This window comes from Protomyctophum parallelum, assembly GCF_964188405.1.
Source record: "Protomyctophum parallelum genome assembly, chromosome: 13".
Taxonomy (NCBI): domain Eukaryota; kingdom Metazoa; phylum Chordata; class Actinopteri; order Myctophiformes; family Myctophidae; genus Protomyctophum; species Protomyctophum parallelum.
Window position 1 is genome coordinate 25808572 of NC_139708.1, and position 26860 is coordinate 25835431.

General features: G+C 40.9%; 1 protein-coding gene across 2 annotated transcripts in view; it reads right to left on the bottom strand.

Annotated features, from left to right (window-relative positions):
* Positions 1-260: 260 nt before the first annotated feature.
* Positions 261-26860, bottom strand: part of LOC310869193 (neurabin-2-like) — a 51336-nt gene continuing 24736 nt past the window's right edge. For both annotated transcript variants that reach the window (XM_083779803.1, XM_083779802.1), the window contains exons 12-20: positions 10681-10801; positions 9541-9645; positions 9169-9304; positions 7658-7801; positions 7410-7463; positions 5997-6128; positions 4849-4946; positions 2881-2977; positions 261-2665 (exon numbers count right to left, since the gene is read on the bottom strand). In XM_083779803.1, the coding sequence (XP_083635929.1) occupies positions 2612-2665; positions 2881-2977; positions 4849-4946; positions 5997-6128; positions 7410-7463; positions 7658-7801; positions 9169-9304; positions 9541-9645; positions 10681-10801 (941 nt within the window). In that variant the 3' untranslated portion in view covers positions 261-2611. The remainder of the gene's footprint in view (positions 2666-2880; positions 2978-4848; positions 4947-5996; positions 6129-7409; positions 7464-7657; positions 7802-9168; positions 9305-9540; positions 9646-10680; positions 10802-26860) is intronic.

Here is a 26860-nt window from a genome sequence, read left to right on the forward strand (position 1 = left end):
AAAAAAATACTAAAATAGTTGGAACCATGAACTTTAGTTCAAAATGTTGAATTATGATCTATGAACTGAAAAAGTTAATTTTTAACTTTTTGAACTGTGAACTGAAGTAGTTAAAAAAAAGTGAACTTTCCCAACACTGCCCAATACTACCAGAATCCACTGAAAAAAATAATGTTATTTTGTCTGGGAGTTAAACCACATATTGACCCATCTATAACTAAGTAAACATGTCATGTTCATTTTGCAGAGTAACTATAAGCTGAAGTTAGGCAGGCAGCCATTTTTATTTCATTATTTAGTTTTTGCCGATTCACAAGCAGAAGTCACAGCCAGCGTCCACGTTCGCTGCAGTCGGCGGTCTCTGACTCACGGACGGACGGATGGTCATCCGGCGGTTTAGGCATTTTTATTTTCAGTCGAGTCACTATCAGAAGGTCAAGAAAGACGCTGGGCGGCCATTTTGTTGACCTGGAACGGCAATGTCCTCCTTTTTAAGCGGTCGACGGGGGTCGAGTCTTTGAGATTTCATTGTTAGAATACAACAGAAAACATGTTGTAGTTATATGTTCATAATTGTTCGATATATTAAAAAAACAATCCCAAGTCGTCTGGTCCAGTTCCAGTTCCAATTCCAGTTCCAGCCAGTTCAGTCCAGGCTCGTTCCAGTGTCCAGGTCCATCCAGACCCAAAACAACAACTCCCAATCCGAGGAGCTTGTTTATTTTTTTTGTCCACAAAATGTGAGTACTGTAAACTGTAAATCAGTACAAATAACACTGAAAGGCCTGCTGTGTGCTTCCTCGTATGTATGAGGGTGTCTGGCATTGAACATGGCCAACCCCCAGGCTGTTAACGAGGTGCGTTATGAGCACCCTCGTGGGCGGTGGGGTCCATACGTTGGTTAGACACACTAAATGGAAACATGGGTGGTGGGGTGCATACGTTGGTTAGACACACTAAATGGAAACATGGGTGGTGGGGTGCATACGACCATACGTTGGTTAGACACACTAAATGGAAACATGGGTGGTGGGGTGCATACGTTGGTTAGACACACTAAATGGAAACATGGGTGGTGGGGTGCATACGTTGGTTAGACACACTAAATGGAAACATGGGTGGTGGGGTGCATACGTTGGTTAGACACACTAAATGGAAACGTGGGCGGTGGGGTGCATCGTGGGTCTTGGGGTGCATAGGCTACGTAGGTTAGACACACTAAATGGAAACGAGACCTGGAATGGTTCTATCACTTCACATGCAGCCCTCGTGGGTCGGCCATGTTCAGCACGAGACACCAGCGAACGACGAAGCACACGACGATCGCTCTCCTGTCCTCAGTTCACGTCCAGTTTACCGGTAGTCGTTTTGTTCTTGTCGTCTTTGTTCTCAGTTAAAAGCACTTTGTGAGGAACCTGCTTTGTTAAAAAGTGTTGTCGAAACGATGCCGTCGTTCTTTTTTGTTCCTGGTATTATTTAGCTGTTGAAGTGTCAGAAGAGATTAATACTGTTGTTAGCTAGCTGTCACAGAAGGCTAGGTAGCTGTTAGCTATCTGTCACAGAAGGCTAGCTAGCTGTTAGCTAGCTGTCACAGAAGGCTAGGTAGCTGTTAACTAGCTGTCACAGAAGGCTAGGTAGCTGTTAGCTAGCTGTCACAGAAGGCTAGCTAGCTGTTAGCTAGCTGTCACAGAAGGCTAGCTAGCTGTTAGCTAGTTCTCACAGAAGGCTAGGTAGCTGTTAGCCAGCTGTCACAGAAGGCTAGGTAGCTGTTAGCTAGCTGTCACAGAAGGCTAGGTAGCTGTTAGCTAGCTGTCACAGAAGGCTAGGAAGCTGTTAGCTAACTGTCACAGAAGGCTAGGTAGCTGTTAGCTAGCTGTCACAGAAGGCTAGGAAGCTGTTAGCCAGCTGTCACAGAAGGCTAGCTAGCTGTTAGCTAGCTGTCAAAGGAAGGCTAGCTAGCTGTTAGCTAGCTGTCACAGAAGGCTAGGTTGCTGTTAGCTAGCTGTCACAGAAGGCTAGCTAGCTGTTAGCTAGTTCTCACAGGAAGGCTAGCTAGCTGTTAGCTAGTTCTCACAGGAAGGCTAGCTAGCTGTCACAGAAGGCTAGCTAGCTGTTTTTGTGCTAGCGTGCAGAAAGAAGGTAACGTCACACGGGGACGGATGCTATAAGCAGCCGGTTGCTAAGCAGCCACGGATGCTAACACTGGTTGTTAAGCAGCCACGGATGCTGACACTGGTTGCTAAGCAGGTTGCCATGGCAACACGAGGGTTTCACAACATTCTGGGTATTGAAGAAGAAGCACAAGAAGGGCATTCTGGGATTGGTTTATGATTGGTGGAGCAGTAAACCAATAGCGGAAGAGTTGGTATGTTTTGTGTTTGTTTTCTGTCCCTGTGTTTGTGTTGCTCCTCCCATCCTCTTCTCTTCTCTAGGTCTCTCATCGCTCCGTTTTCTTCTTTTTTTTTTGCCGACTTCTACCCGACGACCCGCGGGGTGGTGAAGGCTGATTGGACGATGCAGCGTTAGGGTGCGAAGGCATTTTTAAAGCGACGTGTGCCCCGCCCACTTCCTGTCGCCCCCCCCGACAGGAAGTAGGAAGTGGAGGAGGGGTCTAGGAGGGCTCGGCGGTTTTGAGAGCGCCGACTTTGGTCTCCAGATCTGAGATCTGAAAAGAAATATATGCACGCACGCAATATTTATATACATTATAGTAGTAATAGTGTTATATAAAACATATATTATAATACCTCCTCATGCAGGTTCTCTGTAGTAATAGTGTTATATATTTACATATATTATAATATATTATAATACCTTCTCATGCAGGTTCTCTGTAGTAATAGTGTTATAATTTACATATATTATAATATATTATAATACCTTCTCATGCAGGTTCTCTGCCTGTTCTTTGTGTGAAGCTTCGGTCTGTTCCTGAGCCTGACGCTGAGCGTTCTCCTTCTGGAGGTACTCTGTCTCTCTGTGTGGGCACACACACACACACGCACGCACGCACGCCATGCACGCACACACACACACACACACACACACACACACACACACACACACACACACACACACACACACACACACACACACACACACACACACACACACACACACACACACACACACACGTGGAAACGTTAGTGGTTCGGTATACTAGCACATAATAAAAGGCTCTAAATATCAGTGCTGCTCCAGTGTCCTCTCCTCCTTCTGCAACGCTCTACCTCCTGTTTGAAGCACCCAGAACACCGCTCTACTTCCTGTTTGAAGCACCCGGAACAACGCTCTACTTCCTGTTTGAAGCACCCGGAACAACGCTCTACCTCCTGTTTGAAGCACCCGGAACACCGCTCTACTTCCTGTTTGAAGCACCCGGAACAACGCTCTACTTCCTGTTTGAAGCACCCGGAACAACGCTCTACTTCCTGTTTGAAGCACCCGGAACAACGCTCTACTTCCTGTTTGAAGCACCCGGAACAACGCTCTACTTCCTGTTTAAAGCACCCGGAACACCGCTCTACTTCCTGTTTGAAGCACCCGGAACAACGCTCTACTTCCTGTTTGAAGCACCCGGAACAACGCTCTACTTCCTGTTTGAAGCACCCGGAACAACGCTCTACTTCCTGTTTGACGCACCCGGAACAACGCTCTACTTCCTGTTTGAAGCACCCGGAACAACGCTCTACTTCCTGTTTGAAGCACCCGGAACAACGCTCTACTTCCTGTTTGAAGCACCCGGAACACCGCTCTACTTCCTGTTTGAAGCACCCGGAACAACGCTCTACTTCCTGTTTGAAGCACCCGGAACAACGCTCTACTTCCTGTTTGACGCACCCGGAACACCGCTCTACTTCCTGTTTGAAGCACCCGGAACAACGCTCTACCTCCTGTTTGAAGCACCCAGAACACCGCTCTACTTCCTGTTTGAAGCACCCGGAACAACGCTCTACTTCCTGTTTGAAGCACCCGGAACAACGCTTTACTTCCTGTTTAAAGCACCCGGAACACCGCTCTACTTCCTGTTTGAAGCACCCGGAACACCGCTCTACTTCCTGTTTGAAGCACCCGGAACAACGCTCTACTTCCTGTTTGAAGCACCCGGAACAACGCTCTACTTCCTGTTTGACGCACCCGGAAGAACGCTCTATTCCCTTGTTTCTTTTCTTCGACATGTGGTCACCATAATAAGTTGAGCATAGAGACATGTGGTCACCATAATAAGTTGAGCATAGAGACATGTGGTCACCATAATAAGTTGAGCATAGAGACATGTGGTCACCATAATAAGAGCATAGGCTCAACTTATTATGTACTATTTATTTACAAGTAAGACGCGCAAACGCGGGAAGCGAACGCAGCTCGTGTGTGTGTGGTTGTGTGTGTGTGTGTGTGTGTGTGTGTGTGTGCTACAGCTGCGCCCTGTGTGTGTATGTGTGCTACAGCTGCGCCCTGTGTGTGTGTGTGTGTGCTACAGCTGCGCCCTCTGGTGGCGGGCGGGTGGTGTAACAGCGGGACAGACAGACACACACACAGACACACAGACAGACATTCAGCCCTTGCTGTCATAGTAAGTGGCTCACTGCGTTCGCAATCAGGTGCTTTAGATAGCATACTGTTAGAATGGACAGTGTGTTGTCCTCACTGACTGTAAACGGCTCTGGAATAAATGCCTATACATTTTAAATTCTCTCGCTCTCTCTCTCTCTCAGTTCATACTTGTGTTGGTACTCTCTCTCTCAGTGTCTCTATGTCTCTCTATCAGTACATACTTGTGTTGGTACTCTCTCTCTCTCTCTCTCTCTCTCTCTCTGTCTGTCTCTGTGTCTCTCTCTCAGTACATACTTGTGTTGGTATTCTCGTATCATCCTCTTGGCTTTGTTGTACTTCCTCTCCAGGGTCTGATACTGAGACTGAGTCTCCTTCAGGTGTTCGTCTACGGCCTGCAACACACGCCACGCACGCACGCACGCATACACGCACAGCATCACGACATCCATACAGACACAGAACACAACACACACGTCACACACAGTGTTCCAGCGAGAGGTGAAAACATCAAACAAATTATCACGTTCTGACGCTCCATTATACAAGGACGATATCGAGGGAGGGGGGGTCCTCGAAAAGGTTGACGCATCTCAATGGGCTTATCCTGCAAATACATTTCAATATATACAGTATAGAGAAACACACAGTAAAACCTCATCTGTACAGTAGAGAAACACAGTAACACCTCATCTGTACAGGCATGGAGCGACACTTCCCACGGCCATTTATATCGCACGACCTGAGCCTCCATCCAGTAGTAACAGATTACAGTAACATATTACAGTAATAGTAACATATTACAGTAACATTTAAGTAATATTTAGGGATGGAGCTTGTTAATTTGTATTGATCACCTTATCGATCAGGCTTATCGAGCCGGGTTCTTATCAAGTCCACTATCGAGCATTTTATATTATTTTGTGGAAAGACGGGAGACAATACATTCTGAACAGAACTACTAGGGCCTTCAACTACAGTACTTTACTAACAGACGGAAGGCAATTGACCTTTTTACCAATAAAATAACATTAAAGGAACTGTTAACAGGTTAACGGTTAACCTGTTTAGACCTAAATTCGATTCTACAAATGTCTTCTAAATCCTGACAGTTTTCTGAAAAACCTCATGTTTCTATGTCAGTTGGTGCTCAACCTTTGTCGTGTCAAGGACCCCCATAATTATCTGTATTTGGCTGCGGACCCACATCTGAAAATATGTTGTGCCAGTGACCCCCCCCCAGAAGCAACGATTTTAGTTAAAAATGCTCGCTCTGAAAGAATATAGACTAGATTTGCACCACATTTTCCTTTCCTTTCCATTTGCCTCCATCCAGTAGATTACAGTAACAGATTACAGTAATATATTACAGTAATGGATTACCTGACACAGGGACTGAGCCTCCATCCAGTAGATTACAGTAACAGATTACAGTAATAGATTACCTGACACAGCGACTGAGCCTCCATCCAGTATCCTTCCAGTTTCTCCATCCTGTCTTTATTGTCTCGGATGTTTTGCTCCAACTGAGCGCGCTCCATACGCCACCGCAGCTTGTCCTGCTCCGCGTGGGCCAACTGCGCACACACACACGCACGGATGCACGCACACACACGATGCATGGACATGCATTAGTCTACACACCCCCATTTAATGGCATTTCTATCTCTGGGACCCCCAATTTATATTGCAATAAAATCAATTTTAATTTAACTCTGAAAGTGTACAAATGGGTCCATTTGGTTCCATTTGTACACTCTCAGAGTTACAGACCCATAAGGGTCTGTACGTTAAAATTTATTAGACGGTAAAACCGGAAATTGCTGTGTTTTTGGTCATAGTAAACCGGGGTTTTAAATTGAGCAAAACCGCCCAACCTTAATCCACACATCAGTCATATCAAAACTTGACTATTGTAACTCCCTCTGTACTGGCCTACCGGCATGCACACTTAAGCCTCTCCTATTGTAACTCCCTCTGTACTGGCCTACCGGCATGCACACTTAAGCCTCTCCTATTGTAACTCCCTCTGTACTGGCCTACCGGCATGCACACTTAAGCCTCTCCTATTGTAACTCCCTCTGTACAGGCCTACCGGCATGCACACTTAAGTCTCTCCTATAGCCTCTCAACTTCTGTAGCTTAGATAGTATGTTATGTACACATAGCACTCTATAGTTATTATACTCATAGTTTCATCATTATAGTTCATAGCTTAGGTATGATCCTTGAAGACTATTTATATTGTATGTGATGTATTACCATCTGTTGTTTACTGTAAATCGCTCTGGTCTGATAAATGAATACATTGTAAATTGTGATTGTGAGATGTAGTGCCTGGTTGGCCCAGCAGAGGGAGCCCGTGTTGGTGCCAGATGCTGGACACCTGATCTGAGGTCAGAGATGTAATGAACTGTGGATCTAAAATGCTTTGTTGGCAGTTTAATAAAATTACAAAAAAATGATAATACAAAAAACACCAAATGGACTTAAGACACAAAAACGAAGCTAACTATGACCAGTTAGTGTGAAGATTTCCTAAATCTTCCAAGATAATTTAAGGATTCCAGGGCTGGAGGGAGTGCATTCCACAGAGTAGTGGCTGCGTAGTAAAAAGCATTTATTTCCCTTTAGCGAGCTGAAACCGGGGGGGGGGATCACTTTCATTGCCATTTTCTCACCCGTGAGTTTGTTATCCAGGATACAACCCAAGTAAGACCTCTTCCTTATTTGTGACTACATTGTCACCCACTCTAACTGTGAAGCCCTGGGGCCTTGTTGAGGTTTAGAATTGAACTGATGATGTCATGATGATGTAATGAACTGTGGACCAATGAGAGAAACATGTTGATTCTCACCTTCCTCTTCAACAGCTGCACCTCCGCCTGAGTCACTGCATGTTTGATCTGGAGCTACGTGCACGCACACACACACAAACACGGCACACACACACACACACACGCACACACACACACACACACACACACACACATGCCACACACGCACGCATGCGCACACACAGAGAGAAAAAACATGAATACCAGCTTCATTCTTACTATTTTGGAAATATTATTCTGTGCACGCACGCACGCACGCACACACACACCTCTTTGAACTTGTGGGCCAGTTTCTCGGGGTCGACCTCCAGCGGTGACATCACTTCCTGTGCGTCAGCGAGGTCAAACACCTCCACGGAGTTTGGAAAAATGGGACTCATCTCCCCTTCCTCGTCTGTGGCGTAGTCTCCCGTCTACACATGCACACGCACGCGCACATGCACACGCGCACGCACACACACGCGCACACACACACACACACACACACACGCGCACACGCACACGCACACACACACACAAAATTCAAAAATACATTAATAATAGAATTATCTGTTTTTGGCCGCAGACCCCCATCTTAAATGATGTCGTTCCAGGCCCCCCCAGAAGCAAAGATTTGCCCTGAAATAACATATATTCAAAGATTTGCGCCACATTTTGACGATTTTTCAAAAATAGCAGACCTACAAGCTCGTAACGCGGCACTCTGTGGCGCGCTACAAGCTTGTAGATCTGCTATTTTTCAACAGCTAAAGCATAACATAATTCTTAAAACACCAAAATGGGTTAACTTTGTATAAAGAACTATGTTGAGTGACTATGATGTCGGTTACTAGGCAACTGGCTCCAGAGAACTAAACAATATGCTTGACGTGTCAAAGTGGTGTAGAGCAGTGGTTCCCAAACCTTTTCATGTCAAGGACCCCCAAATTGACACAAATTAGCCCACGGACCCCCAGTTGAAGAGCTATGCCATGCAGGGACCCCCGTAAGAGAAGATTTGTACGGCTCTATAGCAGTGATTCTCAACCCGTTTAAATTCAAGGACCACCAGTTTGACATGCATTAGTCTACGGACCCCCCATTTAATGGCATTTATATCTCTGGGACCCCCAATTTATATTGTAAAATCAATGTTAATTTAACAAATGGAACCAAATGGACCCGTCATCCATGTGTTGTTTACATCTCTGCTCCATCATCTCTCTCTTTGTGTGTGTGTGTGTGTGTGTGTGTGTGTGTGTGTGTGTGCGCTACCTCCTCCTCCATGTAATGGGTGTGTGTGTGTGTGTGTGTGTGCGCTACCTCCTCCTCCTCCTCCATGTAATGTGTGTGTGTGTGTGTGTGCTACCTCCTCCTCCTGGATGTGTGTGTGTGCGTGCGCTACCTCCTCCTTTATGTAGTGGATGTGTGTGTGCGTGCGCCTCCTCCTCCTCCATGTAATGGGTGTGTGTGTGTGTGTGTGTGCGTGCGCTACCTCCTCCTCCATGTGGTGGGTGTGTGTGTGTGTGTGCGTTACCTCTTCGTCCTCCTCCATGTAGTGGGTGTGTGTGTGCGTGCGCTACCTCCTCCTCCATGTAGTGGGTGTGTGTGTGTGTGCGCTACCTCCTCGTCCTCCATGTAGTGGGTGTGTGTGTGTGTGCGCTACCTCCTCGTCCTCCTCCATGTAGTGGGTGTGTGTGTGTGTGCGCTACCTCCTCGTCCTCCATGTAGTGGGTGTGTGTGTGTGTGCGCTACCTCCTCGTCCTCCTCCATGTAGTGGGTGTGTGTGTGCGTGCGCTACCTCCTCGTCCTCCTCCATGTATTGGTTGTAGCGTTGCTCCATCATCTCTCTCTGCCACCTCTCCTGCTCCACCGTCTGCTGGATCAGCTGAGCCACCTCGCTCTGCTCGCCCGGCTTCTCTCGGCCAATCAGGAACCTGACGACGTTCAAAACGGACCAATCATGAACATGATCGGTGTGTGTGTAGAGGTCTTCCAATTTGACCAACCCGTACCCAAATAGGCACCAAATGGACCCGCGGCTATTATTAGAATACTACAGGCTATTATTAGTGCGTGCTTGCGTGCGTGCGTACGTGTGTGTGCGTGTGTGTGTGTGTGTGTGTGTGTGCGCGTGTGCGTGTGCGTGCATGTGTGTGTGTGCGTGCGCTACCTGACAGTTCCAGTAGTATTCCTGAGGACAGAAGCAGCGAAGCTCTGGGTGACTCCAACCAGACTGGTTCCATCCACCTCCACGATGAGGTCATTCACCTGGATGCTACACGCACACACACACGCACACACACACACACACACACGCACACACACACACACACACGCACACACACACACGCACACAGACACAAAAGAAAAATAAAGTGAGATTACTGACATAATGCTACAATAGCGTAGTTCTTGCCCTAGGCTCGACAGACTTTTAGTCCTATGTGAAGGTTTAGCACATTTGATGCTACAGACGAGTATACTGGTCTCATCAATGAAAAGCGCTCGGTGCTTTAGTCACCATGGGGTTCTCAACGTTTTCGTCTGGGGACGCCCGGGAATTATTTTGTCTCGCGCAGAGCCATAAAGTAAGACAGAGTTATACGACAACTCCGTTCACTTCATGGGGCTTCAGTCCAATGGCGGCTCTTTCAACATAGACTTATATTGGTTTGTCCCTTTAAAACCGGAAGTTTACTGAATGCACTGGAGTCTATGGGCTCGCACGAGTACATGAACCACGTGAGCGGGCTGTTTTCTGCCCCCTCAATTGTCATTTCTCTCTCTCTCTCTCTCTCTCTCTGATCTGTCTTCGAATGTTTTAGATCTGCATGTTCAATGTGATGCAGTTTTTATACTACTAGACCTGTACGTCGGCCACCGGCCTACTTGACAACGATTTCAGAGTAAAAGCGACCATGTCTTCCCCGGCACCCCAGAGCTCCTATTTTGAAGGAATCCCGGGAATGATTGCGTTAAAATTTGTTTGTATGTTGAAAATAAACAGACAAACAAACTCTATGGCTCTGGTCTGGAACTTGAAACTAACATCACTGTGCAGATATTAGTCTGGAACTTCGGTGTGGAAGTTCTATTTCCAACTCGCGGTTACAAAGAGATTCCAACGTCACAGCAAAAAATAAAAAGTCTCGCTTTGAATAGTGGGCTCTGATTGGTCACCCACAACTCTGGGGTGAGCGAAATGTAATTGAAACTGAGGAGTGCCAGACCCAATCGGATTCCTCTGGTTTCCAGGCCATCTAACCCGCCAACAATTACCCATGATGCATTGTGACGGTCATGCTCTTACCGTGTGTCTCTGTGTGCCGCTCCACCGTCCGTCACCGTCTTCACGAAGATCCCCAACTTCTCCAGTCCCATGTCTGCCCCCGCCCCCATGCCGATGATGCTGATGCCCAGGCCGTCTGCGTCTGCAACCATAGAATATACACACCCATCACTATGATATACACACACACCCATCACACATCACTGATATACACACACACCCATCACTATGATATACACACACCCATCACTATGATATACACACACACACACACACACACACACACACACCCATCACACATCACTATTATATACACAAACACCCATCACTATGATATACACACACCCATCACTATGATGTACACACACACCCATCACTATGATATACACACACACCCATCACTATGATATACACACACACCCATCACACATCACTATTATATACACACACACCCATCACTATGATATACACACACACATCACTATGATGTACACACACACCCATCACTATGATATACACACACACCCATCACTATGATATACACACACACCCATCACACATCACTATTATATACACACACACCCATCACTATGATATACACACACACATCACTATGATGTACACACACACACACATCACTATTATATACACACACACCCATCACTATGATATACACACACACATCACTATGATATACGCACACCCATCACTATGATATACACACACACCATCACTATGATATACACACACATCACTATGATATACACACACCCATCACTATGATATACACACACATCACTATGATATACACACACACCATCACTATGATATACACACACACCCATCACTATGATATACACCCATCACTATGATATACACACACACCCATCACTATGATATACACACACACACCCATCACTATGATATACACACACACACACACACACACACACACACCCATCACACATCACTATTATATACACAAACACCCATCACTATGATATACACACACATCACTATGATATACACACACCCATCACTATGATATACACACACACCATCACTATGATATACACACACACCCATCACTATGATATACACACACACCCATCACTATGATATACACACACACCCATCACTATGATATACACACACACACACACACACACACACACCCATCACACATCACTATTATATACACAAACACCCATCACTATGATATACACACACACATCACTATGATATACACACACCCATCACTATGATATACACACACACCCATCACTATGATATACACACACCCATCACTATGATATACACACACACCCATCACTATGATATACACACACCCATCACTATGATATAAACACACACCCATCACTATGATATACACACACACCCATCACTATGATATACACACACACCCATCACTATGATATACACACACACCCATCACTATTATATACACACACATCACTATGATATACACACACACACATCACTATGATATACACACACCCATCACTATGATATATACACACCCATCACTATGATATACACACACCCATCACTATGATATACACACACACCCATCACTATGATATACACACATCACTATGATATACACACACCCATCACTATGATATACACACACACCCATCACTATGATATACACACACACCCATCACTATGATATACACACACACCCATCACACATCACTATTATATACACACACACCCATCACTATGATATACACACACACATCACTATGATGTACACACACACACATCACTATTATATACACACACACCCATCACTATGATATACACACACACATCACTATGATATACGCACACCCATCACTATGATATACACACACACCATCACTATGATATACACACACATCACTATGATATACACACACCCATCACTATGATATACACACACATCACTATGATATACACACACACCATCACTATGATATACACACACACCCATCACTATGATATACACCCATCACTATGATATACACACACACCCATCACTATGATATACACACACACACACCCATCACTATGATATACACACACACACACACACACACACACACCCATCACACATCACTATTATATACACAAACACCCATCACTATGATATACACACACATCACTATGATATACACACACCCATCACTATGATATACACACACACCATCACTATGATATACACACACACCCATCACTATGATATACACACACACCCATCACTATGATATACACACACACCCATCACTATGATATACACACACACACACACACACACACACACACCCATCACACATCACTATTATATACACAAACACCCATCACTATGATATACACACACACATCACTATGATATACACACACCCATCACTATGATATACACACACACCCATCACTATGATATACACACACCCATCACTATGATATACACACACACCCATCACTATGATATACACACACCCATCACTATGATATAAACACACACCCATCACTATGATATACACACACACCCATCACTATGATATACACACACACCCATCACTATGATATACACACACACCCATCACTATTATATACACACACATCACTATGATATACACACACACACATCACTATGATATACACACACCCATCACTATGATATATACACACCCATCACTATGATATACACACACCCATCACTATGATATACACACACACCCATCACTATGATATACACACATCACTATGATATACACACACCCATCACTATGATATACACACACACCCATCACTATGATATACACACACCCATCACTATGATATACACACACACCCATCACTATGATATACACACATCACTATGATATACACACACCCATCACTATGATATACACACACACCCATCACTATGATATACACACATCACTATGATATACACACACCCATCACTATGATATACACACACACCCATCACTATGATATACACACACACCCATCACTATGATATACACACACACCATCACTATGATATACACACACACCCATCACTATGATATACACACACCCATCACTATGATATACACACACACCCATCACTATGATATACACACACACCCATCACTATGATATACACACACACCCATCACTATGATATACACACACCCATCACTATGATATACACACACACCCATCACTATGATATACACACACACCCATCACTATGATATACACACACACCCATCACTATGATATACACACACATCACTATGATATACACACACCCATCACTATGATATACACACACATCACTATGATATACACACACACCATCACTATGATATACACACACACCCATCACTATGATATACACCCATCACTATGATATACACACACACCCATCACTATGATATACACACACACACCCATCACTATGATATACACACACACACACACACACACACACACCCATCACACATCACTATTATATACACAAACACCCATCACTATGATATACACACACATCACTATGATATACACACACCCATCACTATGATATACACACACACCATCACTATGATATACACACACACCCATCACTATGATATACACACACACCCATCACTATGATATACACACACACCCATCACTATGATATACACACACACACACACACACACACACACCCATCACACATCACTATTATATACACAAACACCCATCACTATGATATACACACACATCACTATGATATACACACACCCATCACTATGATATACACACACACCCATCACTATGATATACACACACCCATCACTATGATATACACACACACCCATCACTATGATATACACACACCCATCACTATGATATAAACACACACCCATCACTATGATATACACACACACCCATCACTATGATATACACACACACCCATCACTATGATATACACACACACCCATCACTATTATATACACACACATCACTATGATATACACACACACACATCACTATGATATACACACACCCATCACTATGATATATACACACCCATCACTATGATATACACACACCCATCACTATGATATACACACACACCCATCACTATGATATACACACATCACTATGATATACACACACCCATCACTATGATATACACACACACCCATCACTATGATATACACACACCCATCACTATGATATACACACACACCCATCACTATGATATACACACATCACTATGATATACACACACCCATCACTATGATATATACACACCCATCACTATGATATACACACACACCCATCACTATGATATACACACACACCATCACTATGATATACACACACACCCATCACTATGATATACACACACCCATCACTATGATATACACACACACCCATCACTATGATATACACACACACCCATCACTATGATATACACACACACCCATCACTATGATATACACACACCCATCACTATGATATACACACACACCCATCACTATGATATACACACACACCCATCACTATGATATACACACACACCCATCACTATGATATACACACACCCATCACTATGATATACACACACACCCATCACTATGATATACACACACACCCATCACTATGATATACACACACACCCATCACTATGATATACACACACACCCATCACTATGATATACACACACACCCATCACTATGATATACACACACACCCATCACTATGATATACACACACACCCATCACTATGATATACACACACACCCATCACTATGATATACACACACACACCATCACTATGATATACACACATCACTATGATATACACACACCCATCACTATGATATACACACACCCATCACTATGATATACACACACACACACATCACTATGATATACACACACACCCATCACTATGATATACACACACACCCATCACTATGATATACACACACACCCATCACTATGATATACACACACACCCATCACTATGATATACACACACCCATCACTATGATATACACACACACCCATCACTATGATATACACACACACCCACCACTATGATATACACCCATCACTATGATATACACACACACCCATCACTATGATATACACCCACCACTATGATATACACCCATCACTATGATATACACACACACCCATCACTATGATATACACACACACCCATCACTATGATATACACACACCCATCACTATGATATACACACACACATCACTATGATATACACACACACCCATCACTATGATATACACACACACACCCATCACTATGATATACACACACACCCATCACTATGATATACACACACACCCACCACTATGATATACACACACACATCACTATGATATACACACACACCCATCACTATGATATACACACACACCCATCACTATGATATACACACACACCCATCACTATGATATACACACACCCATCACTATGATATACACACACACCCATCACTATGATATACACACACACCCACCACTATGATATACACCCATCACTATGATATACACACACACCCATCACTATGATATACACCCACCACTATGATATACACCCATCACTATGATATACACACACACCCATCACTATGATATACACACACACCCATCACTATGATATACACACACACCCACCACTATGATATACACACACACATCACTATGATATACACACACACCCATCACTATGATATACACACACACACCCATCACTATGATATACACACATCACTATGATATACACACACCCACCACTATGATATACACACACACCCATCACTATGATATACACACATCACTATGATATACACACACCCACCACTATGATATACACACACACCCATCACACGTCACTATGATATACACACACACCCATCACACATCACTGTGATATACACACATACCCATCACACATCACTATTATACACACACACACACACACACACACACACACACACACACACACACACACACATCACTATGATATACACACACCCATCACACATCACTATTATATACACACACACCCCACATCACTATTATATATACACACACACACACACCCATCACACATCACTATTATGTTCATGTTCATGTTTATTTCATTTATGGATAGCATTACATACATTCATTTTACATATCTTACTCTTTTTTTCATTTTCCATAAATGAAAAGGGACAGGAAGAAGATAAATCTTATTTATACCTGCCCCTCTACACACATGAATACATCAAGTACTAACTGTCGGGCTAACAGCCACGACAGCACATCACAAAAAAATAATGAATTTGAACCAAACCAAAACGAAAAGCAAAACAATAATTAAACCTCTAATTCATAATTTTTGATTTTCTCCAATGTAAACAGTTTCTTAAACTGAAATATTGCTTCACAGCTTTTCAACTCCCTCTTTTTTACATTCCATAACTGTATTCCTATGACGGAAATACAGAACTGTTTTAATGTTGTTCTCGCAAACCGGTGCTTAAAGTCATGCTTTCTTCTATGATCCTCATTTTCTGAACTGGGCACAAATAGTTTTTGTAACTGCTCTGGTAGGTCTCTGCTTTTTGCTTTATGTACTATTAATAAAGTTCTAAGTTCAACCAAATCCGTAATTTTTAGCAACCTTGATGATATAAAAAGTCTATTAGTATGTGCTCTAAAATCTTCATTATGAATAATTCTTAAGGCTCTTTTTTGTAATAAGATCAGGGGAAGTATATTACTTTTGTACGTGTTGCCCCACACTTCCAGACAATACATGAAATATGGTAAGACCAAAGTACAATAAAGCATCCTCAGTATATTAATTTCTAAATCATATTTTACTTTATTCAAAATACAGAGACTTCTAGCAACCTTGCTTTTTACATGTGCTATATGATTTTTCCATGTCAATTTGTCATCTAAAACAACCCCCAGAAACTTGAATTCGTTAACTCTTTCGATATTCACACCATCTATGGAGAGTACCACTTCCTCTTGTTTCAGATAAGAAAAAATCATGAACTTTGTTTTTTTCAAATTTAATGATAACTTATTTTTATTAAACAATTTTTTTAGTTTTACCATTTCATTTGTAATTTTTTCTGCCAAGCAATTCAAATCATTGCCCGAGCAGAAGAGATTTGTATCGTCTGCGAACAAAACAAACTGCATAATCTTTGATACTTCGCAAATGTCGTTAATATATAAAATAAAAAGTTTAGGTCCTAAAACTGATCCTTGTGGGACTCCGCACTCAAGCTTCAAGCAATCTGATGTATAACCCCCCCACTGAACATATTGTTGCCTGTTATGAAGATAACTAATTAACCAATCTAATACAATACCTCTAACACCATATTTATACAATTTCGATATTAAAATAGTATGGTCAATTGTATCGAATGCCTTTTTTAAATCAATAAAGACGCCTATTGTATGCTCATAATCATCTATTGCGGAAGTTATTTCTTCTGTTATCTTCATAAGTGCCAAAGATGTGGATCGATTACTTCGAAAACCATATTGACTCTCACTCAAAAGGTTATTCTTTTCAATAAATGAATTTAGTCTTTGTACATATAGCTTTTCAAGCACTTTTGAAAACTGTGAAAGTAATGAGACTGGTCTATAATTAGTAAACTCATGCTTGTCTCCAGTTTTAAAGAGAGGAATGACCTTTGCTGTTTTCATCCTGTCTGGGAAAACTCCTGTTCTAAATGAAAGGTTACAAATATAGTTCAGTGGTTTAATTATACAGTCAATTGTTTTTTTCACAATTGTCATATCTATCCCATCACTATCAGTTGATGTCTTGTTTTTTGAATTAAGAATAATGGATTTGATTTCCTTCTCACTAACCTCTCCTAGAAACATGGACTGCATAATCTTACTCCCTTCCTCCCCTCCCCCATCACTTTGCCCATCCTGTGGAATTTCCTTAGACAGATTTGGCCCAACATTAACAAAAAAAGAATTAAATTCATTTACCACTTCATTCATATTTTCTATTACTTTCTTGTTATCGTTTGTAAAATAAGTAGGCAAATCAGTGGATATCTTTGTATTCCCTATTACCTGGTTTAAAATGTTCCAAGTGCCTTTAAGATTATTCTTGTTTTCTTCTAACCTTTTATTATAATATTCTTTCTTTGCTTGTCTCTTTATTTGTGTCAATTTGTTTTTGTACTCCTTGTATTTGTTTTCATTAGCAGTTGTTCTAGATTTAAGGAAATCTTTATAAAGTTTATTTTTCTTCTTACATGCCTTTTGCAATCCTTTTGTTATCCAAGGTTTTTCATTATAACTGCTCCTATTTTTACATTGTATAATTGGGCAGTTATTGTCATAATGTAGTAGAAAACGTTTCACAAAACACTCATATGCCCCATTCACCTCCTCTGAGTAAACCCCATTCCATTCCTCCTGTAGAAGGTCGTTTCTTAATTTATTAATTGATTCATCTGTTCTTAGTCTCACATATCTATAGCGATTTTCCTCTTTTTTACTCTTTATTTGACAATTATATGTTACAAACACAGGTAAATGGTCACTTATATTATTTATTATTAATCCACTCTTAATATTACTTTCTAAATGATTGATAAAGATGTTGTCAATTAATGTTGCGCTAGTCCTTGTAATTCGGCTGGGTTTGGAGATTAGGGGGTAAAACCCTCTACTGTATAGAGTGTCTAAAAAGTCTGAAGTTGCTTTATGTTTCAATACATTAATAAGATCTATGTTAGTATCTCCACAAATTAAACATGTCCTATTTTCATTCAATTTGTTCATTAATTCCTCCAAATTGTCTTTAAACATTTCTACATTTGTACCCGGTGTTCTGTACACACACATGATTACAATATTCCTTTTCCCCTCTAATTCTATTTCCACTGTTAAACACTCCATCAAATCATCTATGTTAATTGTCATGTTTTCAACCACTTTACACCTCAGGTCACTATCTACAAACAGGTCCACACCCCCACCTCTCTTGTTAGTCCTATTGGTGTGATACAATTCATAACCCTCCAAATAAAAGTTACTATACACACACACACACACACACACACACACACACACACACACACACACACACACACACACACACACACACACACACACACACACACACACACACACACACACACACACACACACACACATCACTACTATATACACACACCCATCACACATCACTATTATAAAAACACACACATTGGTATGCATGGACCACCGTTGTTTTAAGTGCAATCGCAGTGTCTGCTGTTTTAGGCTGTTGAAGAACTCTAAACGTCTCACATTATCCCAACTCAGGACGAGGACATTAGAACCAAGTCCCATTCAGCCCCTCAACGAGCCTGTATAAACCAAAGGTGACCTAAGGGGCCTTTTCACTAATTGCCCCCAAACTCTGGAACAGTCTCCCACTACACATCAAGTCTAGCCCCACCATCGGAAGTTTCAAATCCTCCCTAAAAACTCACCTTTTCTCCACTGCCTTCAGCTCTTAGACCGTGAACGTTTATAATCTCTTTGTAATTAGTAGGATATTGCATGTTCTCATGTTCCTTGTGATGTTGTTATAATTGTATTGTTCTTGTATGAAGTATTGCTAAACGTTTGTTTTATTTTATGTATTTCATGAGGTCCTTTTATGAAAGCACTTCGACGAGACGTTCCGCAGTTTGTGCACATCACTTTTTGCCTTCAGCTCTTTTTGCCTTCAGCTCAGGACAGCTATATGGTAGTAAAGAAATATGGTGTGTTGACTGACAGGCACATGATTCCACCAAGCACACCGCCCCATATAGATATAGAATGATGGCTAGTATACACTATAGTATACTATACATGGACCTCCATTGATGATAATAAAACAAATACGTTTGAGTTGTTGTCCCCTCGAGCTGCATGTTGTTTCCATGTCGGGTCCATTTGTTACCTCATTACAAAAACACCAAAAAACGTTTTAACAAGTTCATCTGTAAACTAGTTGTCAACACTCATTGACGGTGGAGCTGCTGTGTGAAATGTTTCACTGGACGATACATCTGGAAGGCGAACATAGGGTGAACCAGGCTGCTGTGGTGGTCGGACACGAGATCTACTGCTTTGGAGGAAACGCAAGAGTGTTCGTCTTCAACACACTGTCTTTATGCTGGAGGAAGTTGACCTCTGCAGTGACCCCTGGAACAGGAGAACCTCACCTTGAGGCTCCCTCCAGGCGCTTGGGCCACACAGTTGTTCTGATTGGAGATACTGTCTACCTCTGGGGAGGGGGGAATTACTGCAACGTGCTTTATGCATTTGATGTTGACGCCCACATATGGTTCAAACCCAGGGTTTCTGGGACTGTTCCAGAGGGGAGGTGGGGCCAGATAAGAAAAAATCATGAACTTTGTTTTTTTCAAATTTAATGATAACTTATTTTTATTAAACCATTTTTTTAGTTTTACCATTTCATTTGTAATTTTTTCTGCCAAGCAATTCAAATCATTGCCCGAGCAGAAGAGATTTGTATCGTCTGCGAACAAAACAAACTGCATAATCTTTGATACTTCGCAAATGTCGTTAATATATAAAATAAAAAGTTTAGGTCCTAAAACTGATCCTTGTGGGACTCCGCACTCAAGCTTCAAGCAATCTGATGTATAACCCCCCCACTGAACATATTGTTGCCTGTTATGAAGATAACTAATTAACCAATCTAATACAATACCTCTAACACCATATTTATACAATTTCGATATTAAAATAGTATGGTCAATTGTATCGAATGCCTTTTTTAAATCAATAAAGACGCCTATTGTATGCTCATAATCATCTATTGCGGAAGTTATTTCTTCTGTTATCTTCATAAGTGCCAAAGATGTGGATCGATTACTTCGAAAACCATATTGACTCTCACTCAAAAGGTTATTCTTTTCAATAAATTAATTTAGTCTTTGTACATATAGCTTTTCAAGCACTTTTGAAAACTGTGAAAGTAATGAGACTGGTCTATAATTAGTAAACTCATGCTTGTCTCCAGTTTTAAAGAGAGGAATGACCTTTGCTGTTTTCATCCTGTCTGGGAAAACTCCTGTTCTAAATGAAAGGTTACAAATATAGTTCAGTGGTTTAATTATACAGTCAATTGTTTTTTTCACAATTGTCATATCTATCCCATCACTATCAGTTGATGTCTTGTTTTTTGAATTAAGAATAATGGATTTGATTTCCTTCTCACTAACCTCTCCTAGAAACATGGACTGCATAATCTTACTCCCTTCCTCCCCTCCCCCATCACTTTGCCCATCCTGTGGAATTTCCTTAGCCAGATTTGGCCCAACATTAACAAAAAAAGAATTAAATTAATTTACCACTTCATTCATATTTTCTATTACTTTCTTGTTATCGTTTGTAAAATAAGTAGGCAAATCAGTGGATATCTTTGTATTCCCTATTACCTGGTTTAAAATGTTCCAAGTGCCTTTAAGATTATTCTTGTTTTCTTCTAACCTTTTATTATAATATTCTTTCTTTGCTTGTCTCTTTATTTGTGTCAATTTGTTTTTGTACTCCTTGTATTTGTTTTCATTAGCAGTTGTTCTAGATTTAAGGAAATCTTTATAAAGTTTATTTTTCTTCTTACATGCCTTTTGCAATCCTTTTGTTATCCAAGGTTTTTCATTATAACTGCTCCTATTTTTACATTGTATAATTGGGCAGTTATTGTCATAATGTAGTAGAAAACGTTTCACAAAACACTCATATGCCCCATTCACCTCCTCTGAGTAAACCCCATTCCATTCCTCCTGTAGAAGGTCGTTTCTTAATTTATTAATTGATTCATCTGTTCTTAGTCTCACATATCTATAGCGATTTTCCTCTTTTTTACTCTTTATTTGACAATTATATGTTACAAACACAGGTAAATGGTCACTTATATTATTTATTATTAATCCACTCTTAATATTACTTTCTAAATGATTGATAAAGATGTTGTCAATTAATGTTGCGCTAGTCCTTGTAATTCGGCTGGGTTTGGAGATTAGGGGGTAAAACCCTCTACTGTATAGAGTGTCTAAAAAGTCTGAAGTTGCTTTATGTTTCAATACATTAATAAGATCTATGTTAGTATCTCCACAAATTAAACATGTCCTATTTTCATTCAATTTGTTCATTAATTCCTCCAAATTGTCTTTAAACATTTCTACATTTGTACCCGGTGTTCTGTACACACACATGATTACAATATTCCTTTTCCCCTCTAATTCTATTTCCACTGTTAAACACTCCATCAAATCATCTATGTTAATTGTCATGTTTTCAACCACTTTACACCTCAGGTCACTATCTACAAACAGGGCCACACCCCCACCTCTCTTGTTAGTCCTATTGGTGTGATACAATTCATAACCCTCCAAATAAAAGTTACTATACACACACACACACACACACACACACACACACACACACACACACACACACACACACACACACACACACACACACACACACACACACACACACACACACACACACATCACTACTATATACACACACCCATCACACATCACTATTATAAAAACACACACATTGGTATGCATGGACCACCGTTGTTTTAAGTGCAATCGCAGTGTCTGCTGTTTTAGGCTGTTGAAGAACTCTAAACGTCTCACATTATCCCAACTCAGGACGAGGACATTAGAACCAAGTCCCATTCAGCCCCTCAACGAGCCTGTATAAACCAAAGGTGACCTAAGGGGCCTTTTCACTAATTGCCCCCAAACTCTGGAACAGTCTCCCACTACACATCAAGTCTAGCCCCACCATCGGAAGTTTCAAATCCTCCCTAAAAACTCACCTTTTCTCCACTGCCTTCAGCTCTTAGACCGTGAACGTTTATAATCTCTTTGTAATTAGTAGGATATTGCATGTTCTCATGTTCCTTGTGATGTTGTTATAATTGTATTGTTCTTGTATGAAGTATTGCTAAACGTTTGTTTTATTTTATGTATTTCATGAGGTCCTTTTATGAAAGCACTTCGACGAGACGTTCCGCAGTTTGTGCACATCACTTTTTGCCTTCAGCTCTTTTTGCCTTCAGCTCAGGACAGCTATATGGTAGTAAAGAAATATGGTGTGTTGACTGACAGGCACATGATTCCACCAAGCACACCGCCCCATATAGATATAGAATGATGGCTAGTATACACTATAGTATACTATACATGGACCTCCATTGATGATAATAAAACAAATACGTTTGAGTTGTTGTCCCCTCGAGCTGCATGTTGTTTCCATGTCGGGTCCATTTGTTACCTCATTACAAAAACACCAAAAAACGTTTTAACAAGTTCATCTGTAAACTAGTTGTCAACACTCATTGACGGTGGAGCTGCTGTGTGAAATGTTTCACTGGACGATACATCTGGAAGGCGAACATAGGGTGAACCAGGCTGCTGTGGTGGTCGGACACGAGATCTACTGCTTTGGAGGAAACGCAAGAGTGTTCGTCTTCAACACACTGTCTTTATGCTGGAGGAAGTTGACCTCTGCAGTGACCCCTGGAACAGGAGAACCTCACCTTGAGGCTCCCTCCAGGCGCTTGGGCCACACAGTTGTTCTGATTGGAGATACTGTCTACCTCTGGGGAGGGGGGAATTACTGCAACGTGCTTTATGCATTTGATGTTGACGCCCACATATGGTTCAAACCCAGGGTTTCTGGGACTGTTCCAGAGGGGAGGTGGGGCCAGATAAGAAAAAATCATGAACTTTGTTTTTTTCAAATTTAATGATAACTTATTTTTATTAAACCATTTTTTTAGTTTTACCATTTCATTTGTAATTTTTTCTGCCAAGCAATTCAAATCATTGCCCGAGCAGAAGAGATTTGTATCGTCTGCGAACAAAACAAACTGCATAATCTTTGATACTTCGCAAATGTCGTTAATATATAAAATAAAAAGTTTAGGTCCTAAAACTGATCCTTGTGGGACTCCGCACTCAAGCTTCAAGCAATCTGATGTATAACCCCCCCACTGAACATATTGTTGCCTGTTATGAAGATAACTAATTAACCAATCTAATACAATACCTCTAACACCATATTTATACAATTTCGATATTAAAATAGTATGGTCAATTGTATCGAATGCCTTTTTTAAATCAATAAAGACGCCTATTGTATGCTCATAATCATCTATTGCGGAAGTTATTTCTTCTGTTATCTTCATAAGTGCCAAAGATGTGGATCGATTACTTCGAAAACCATATTGACTCTCACTCAAAAGGTTATTCTTTTCAATAAATTAATTTAGTCTTTGTACATATAGCTTTTCAAGCACTTTTGAAAACTGTGAAAGTAATGAGACTGGTCTATAATTAGTAAACTCATGCTTGTCTCCAGTTTTAAAGAGAGGAATGACCTTTGCTGTTTTCATCCTGTCTGGGAAAACTCCTGTTCTAAATGAAAGGTTACAAATATAGTTCAGTGGTTTAATTATACAGTCAATTGTTTTTTTCACAATTGTCATATCTATCCCATCACTATCAGTTGATGTCTTGTTTTTTGAATTAAGAATAATGGATTTGATTTCCTTCTCACTAACCTCTCCTAGAAACATGGACTGCATAATCTTACTCCCTTCCTCCCCTCCCCCATCACTTTGCCCATCCTGTGGAATTTCCTTAGCCAGATTTGGCCCAACATTAACAAAAAAAGAATTAAATTAATTTACCACTTCATTCATATTTTCTATTACTTTCTTGTTATCGTTTGTAAAATAAGTAGGCAAATCAGTGGATATCTTTGTATTCCCTATTACCTGGTTTAAAATGTTCCAAGTGCCTTTAAGATTATTCTTGTTTTCTTCTAACCTTTTATTATAATATTCTTTCTTTGCTTGTCTCTTTATTTGTGTCAATTTGTTTTTGTACTCCTTGTATTTGTTTTCATTAGCAGTTGTTCTAGATTTAAGGAAATCTTTATAAAGTTTATTTTTCTTCTTACATGCCTTTTGCAATCCTTTTGTTATCCAAGGTTTTTCATTATAACTGCTCCTATTTTTACATTGTATAATTGGGCAGTTATTGTCATAATGTAGTAGAAAACGTTTCACAAAACACTCATATGCCCCATTCACCTCCTCTGAGTAAACCCCATTCCATTCCTCCTGTAGAAGGTCGTTTCTTAATTTATTAATTGATTCATCTGTTCTTAGTCTCACATATCTATAGCGATTTTCCTCTTTTTTACTCTTTATTTGACAATTATATGTTACAAACACAGGTAAATGGTCACTTATATTATTTATTATTAATCCACTCTTAATATTACTTTCTAAATGATTGATAAAGATGTTGTCAATTAATGTTGCGCTAGTCCTTGTAATTCGGCTGGGTTTGGAGATTAGGGGGTAAAACCCTCTACTGTATAGAGTGTCTAAAAAGTCTGAAGTTGCTTTATGTTTCAATACATTAATAAGATCTATGTTAGTATCTCCACAAATTAAACATGTCCTATTTTCATTCAATTTGTTCATTAATTCCTCCAAATTGTCTTTAAACATTTCTACATTTGTACCCGGTGTTCTGTACACACACATGATTACAATATTCCTTTTCCCCTCTAATTCTATTTCCACTGTTAAACACTCCATCAAATCATCTATGTTAATTGTCATGTTTTCAACCACTTTACACCTCAGGTCACTATCTACAAACAGGGCCACACCCCCACCTCTCTTGTTAGTCCTATTGGTGTGATACAATTCATAACCCTCCAAATAAAAGTTACTATACACACACACACACACACACACACACACACACACATCACTACTATATACACACACCCATCACACATCACTATTATAAAAACACACACATTGGTATGCATGGACCACCGTTGTTTTAAGTGCAATCGCAGTGTCTGCTGTTTTAGGCTGTTGAAGAACTCTAAACGTCTCACATTATCCCAACTCAGGACGAGGACATTAGAACCAAGTCCCATTCAGCCCCTCAACGAGCCTGTATAAACCAAAGGTGACCTAAGGGGCCTTTTCACTAATTGCCCCCAAACTCTGGAACAGTCTCCCACTACACATCAAGTCTAGCCCCACCATCGGAAGTTTCAAATCCTCCCTAAAGACTCACC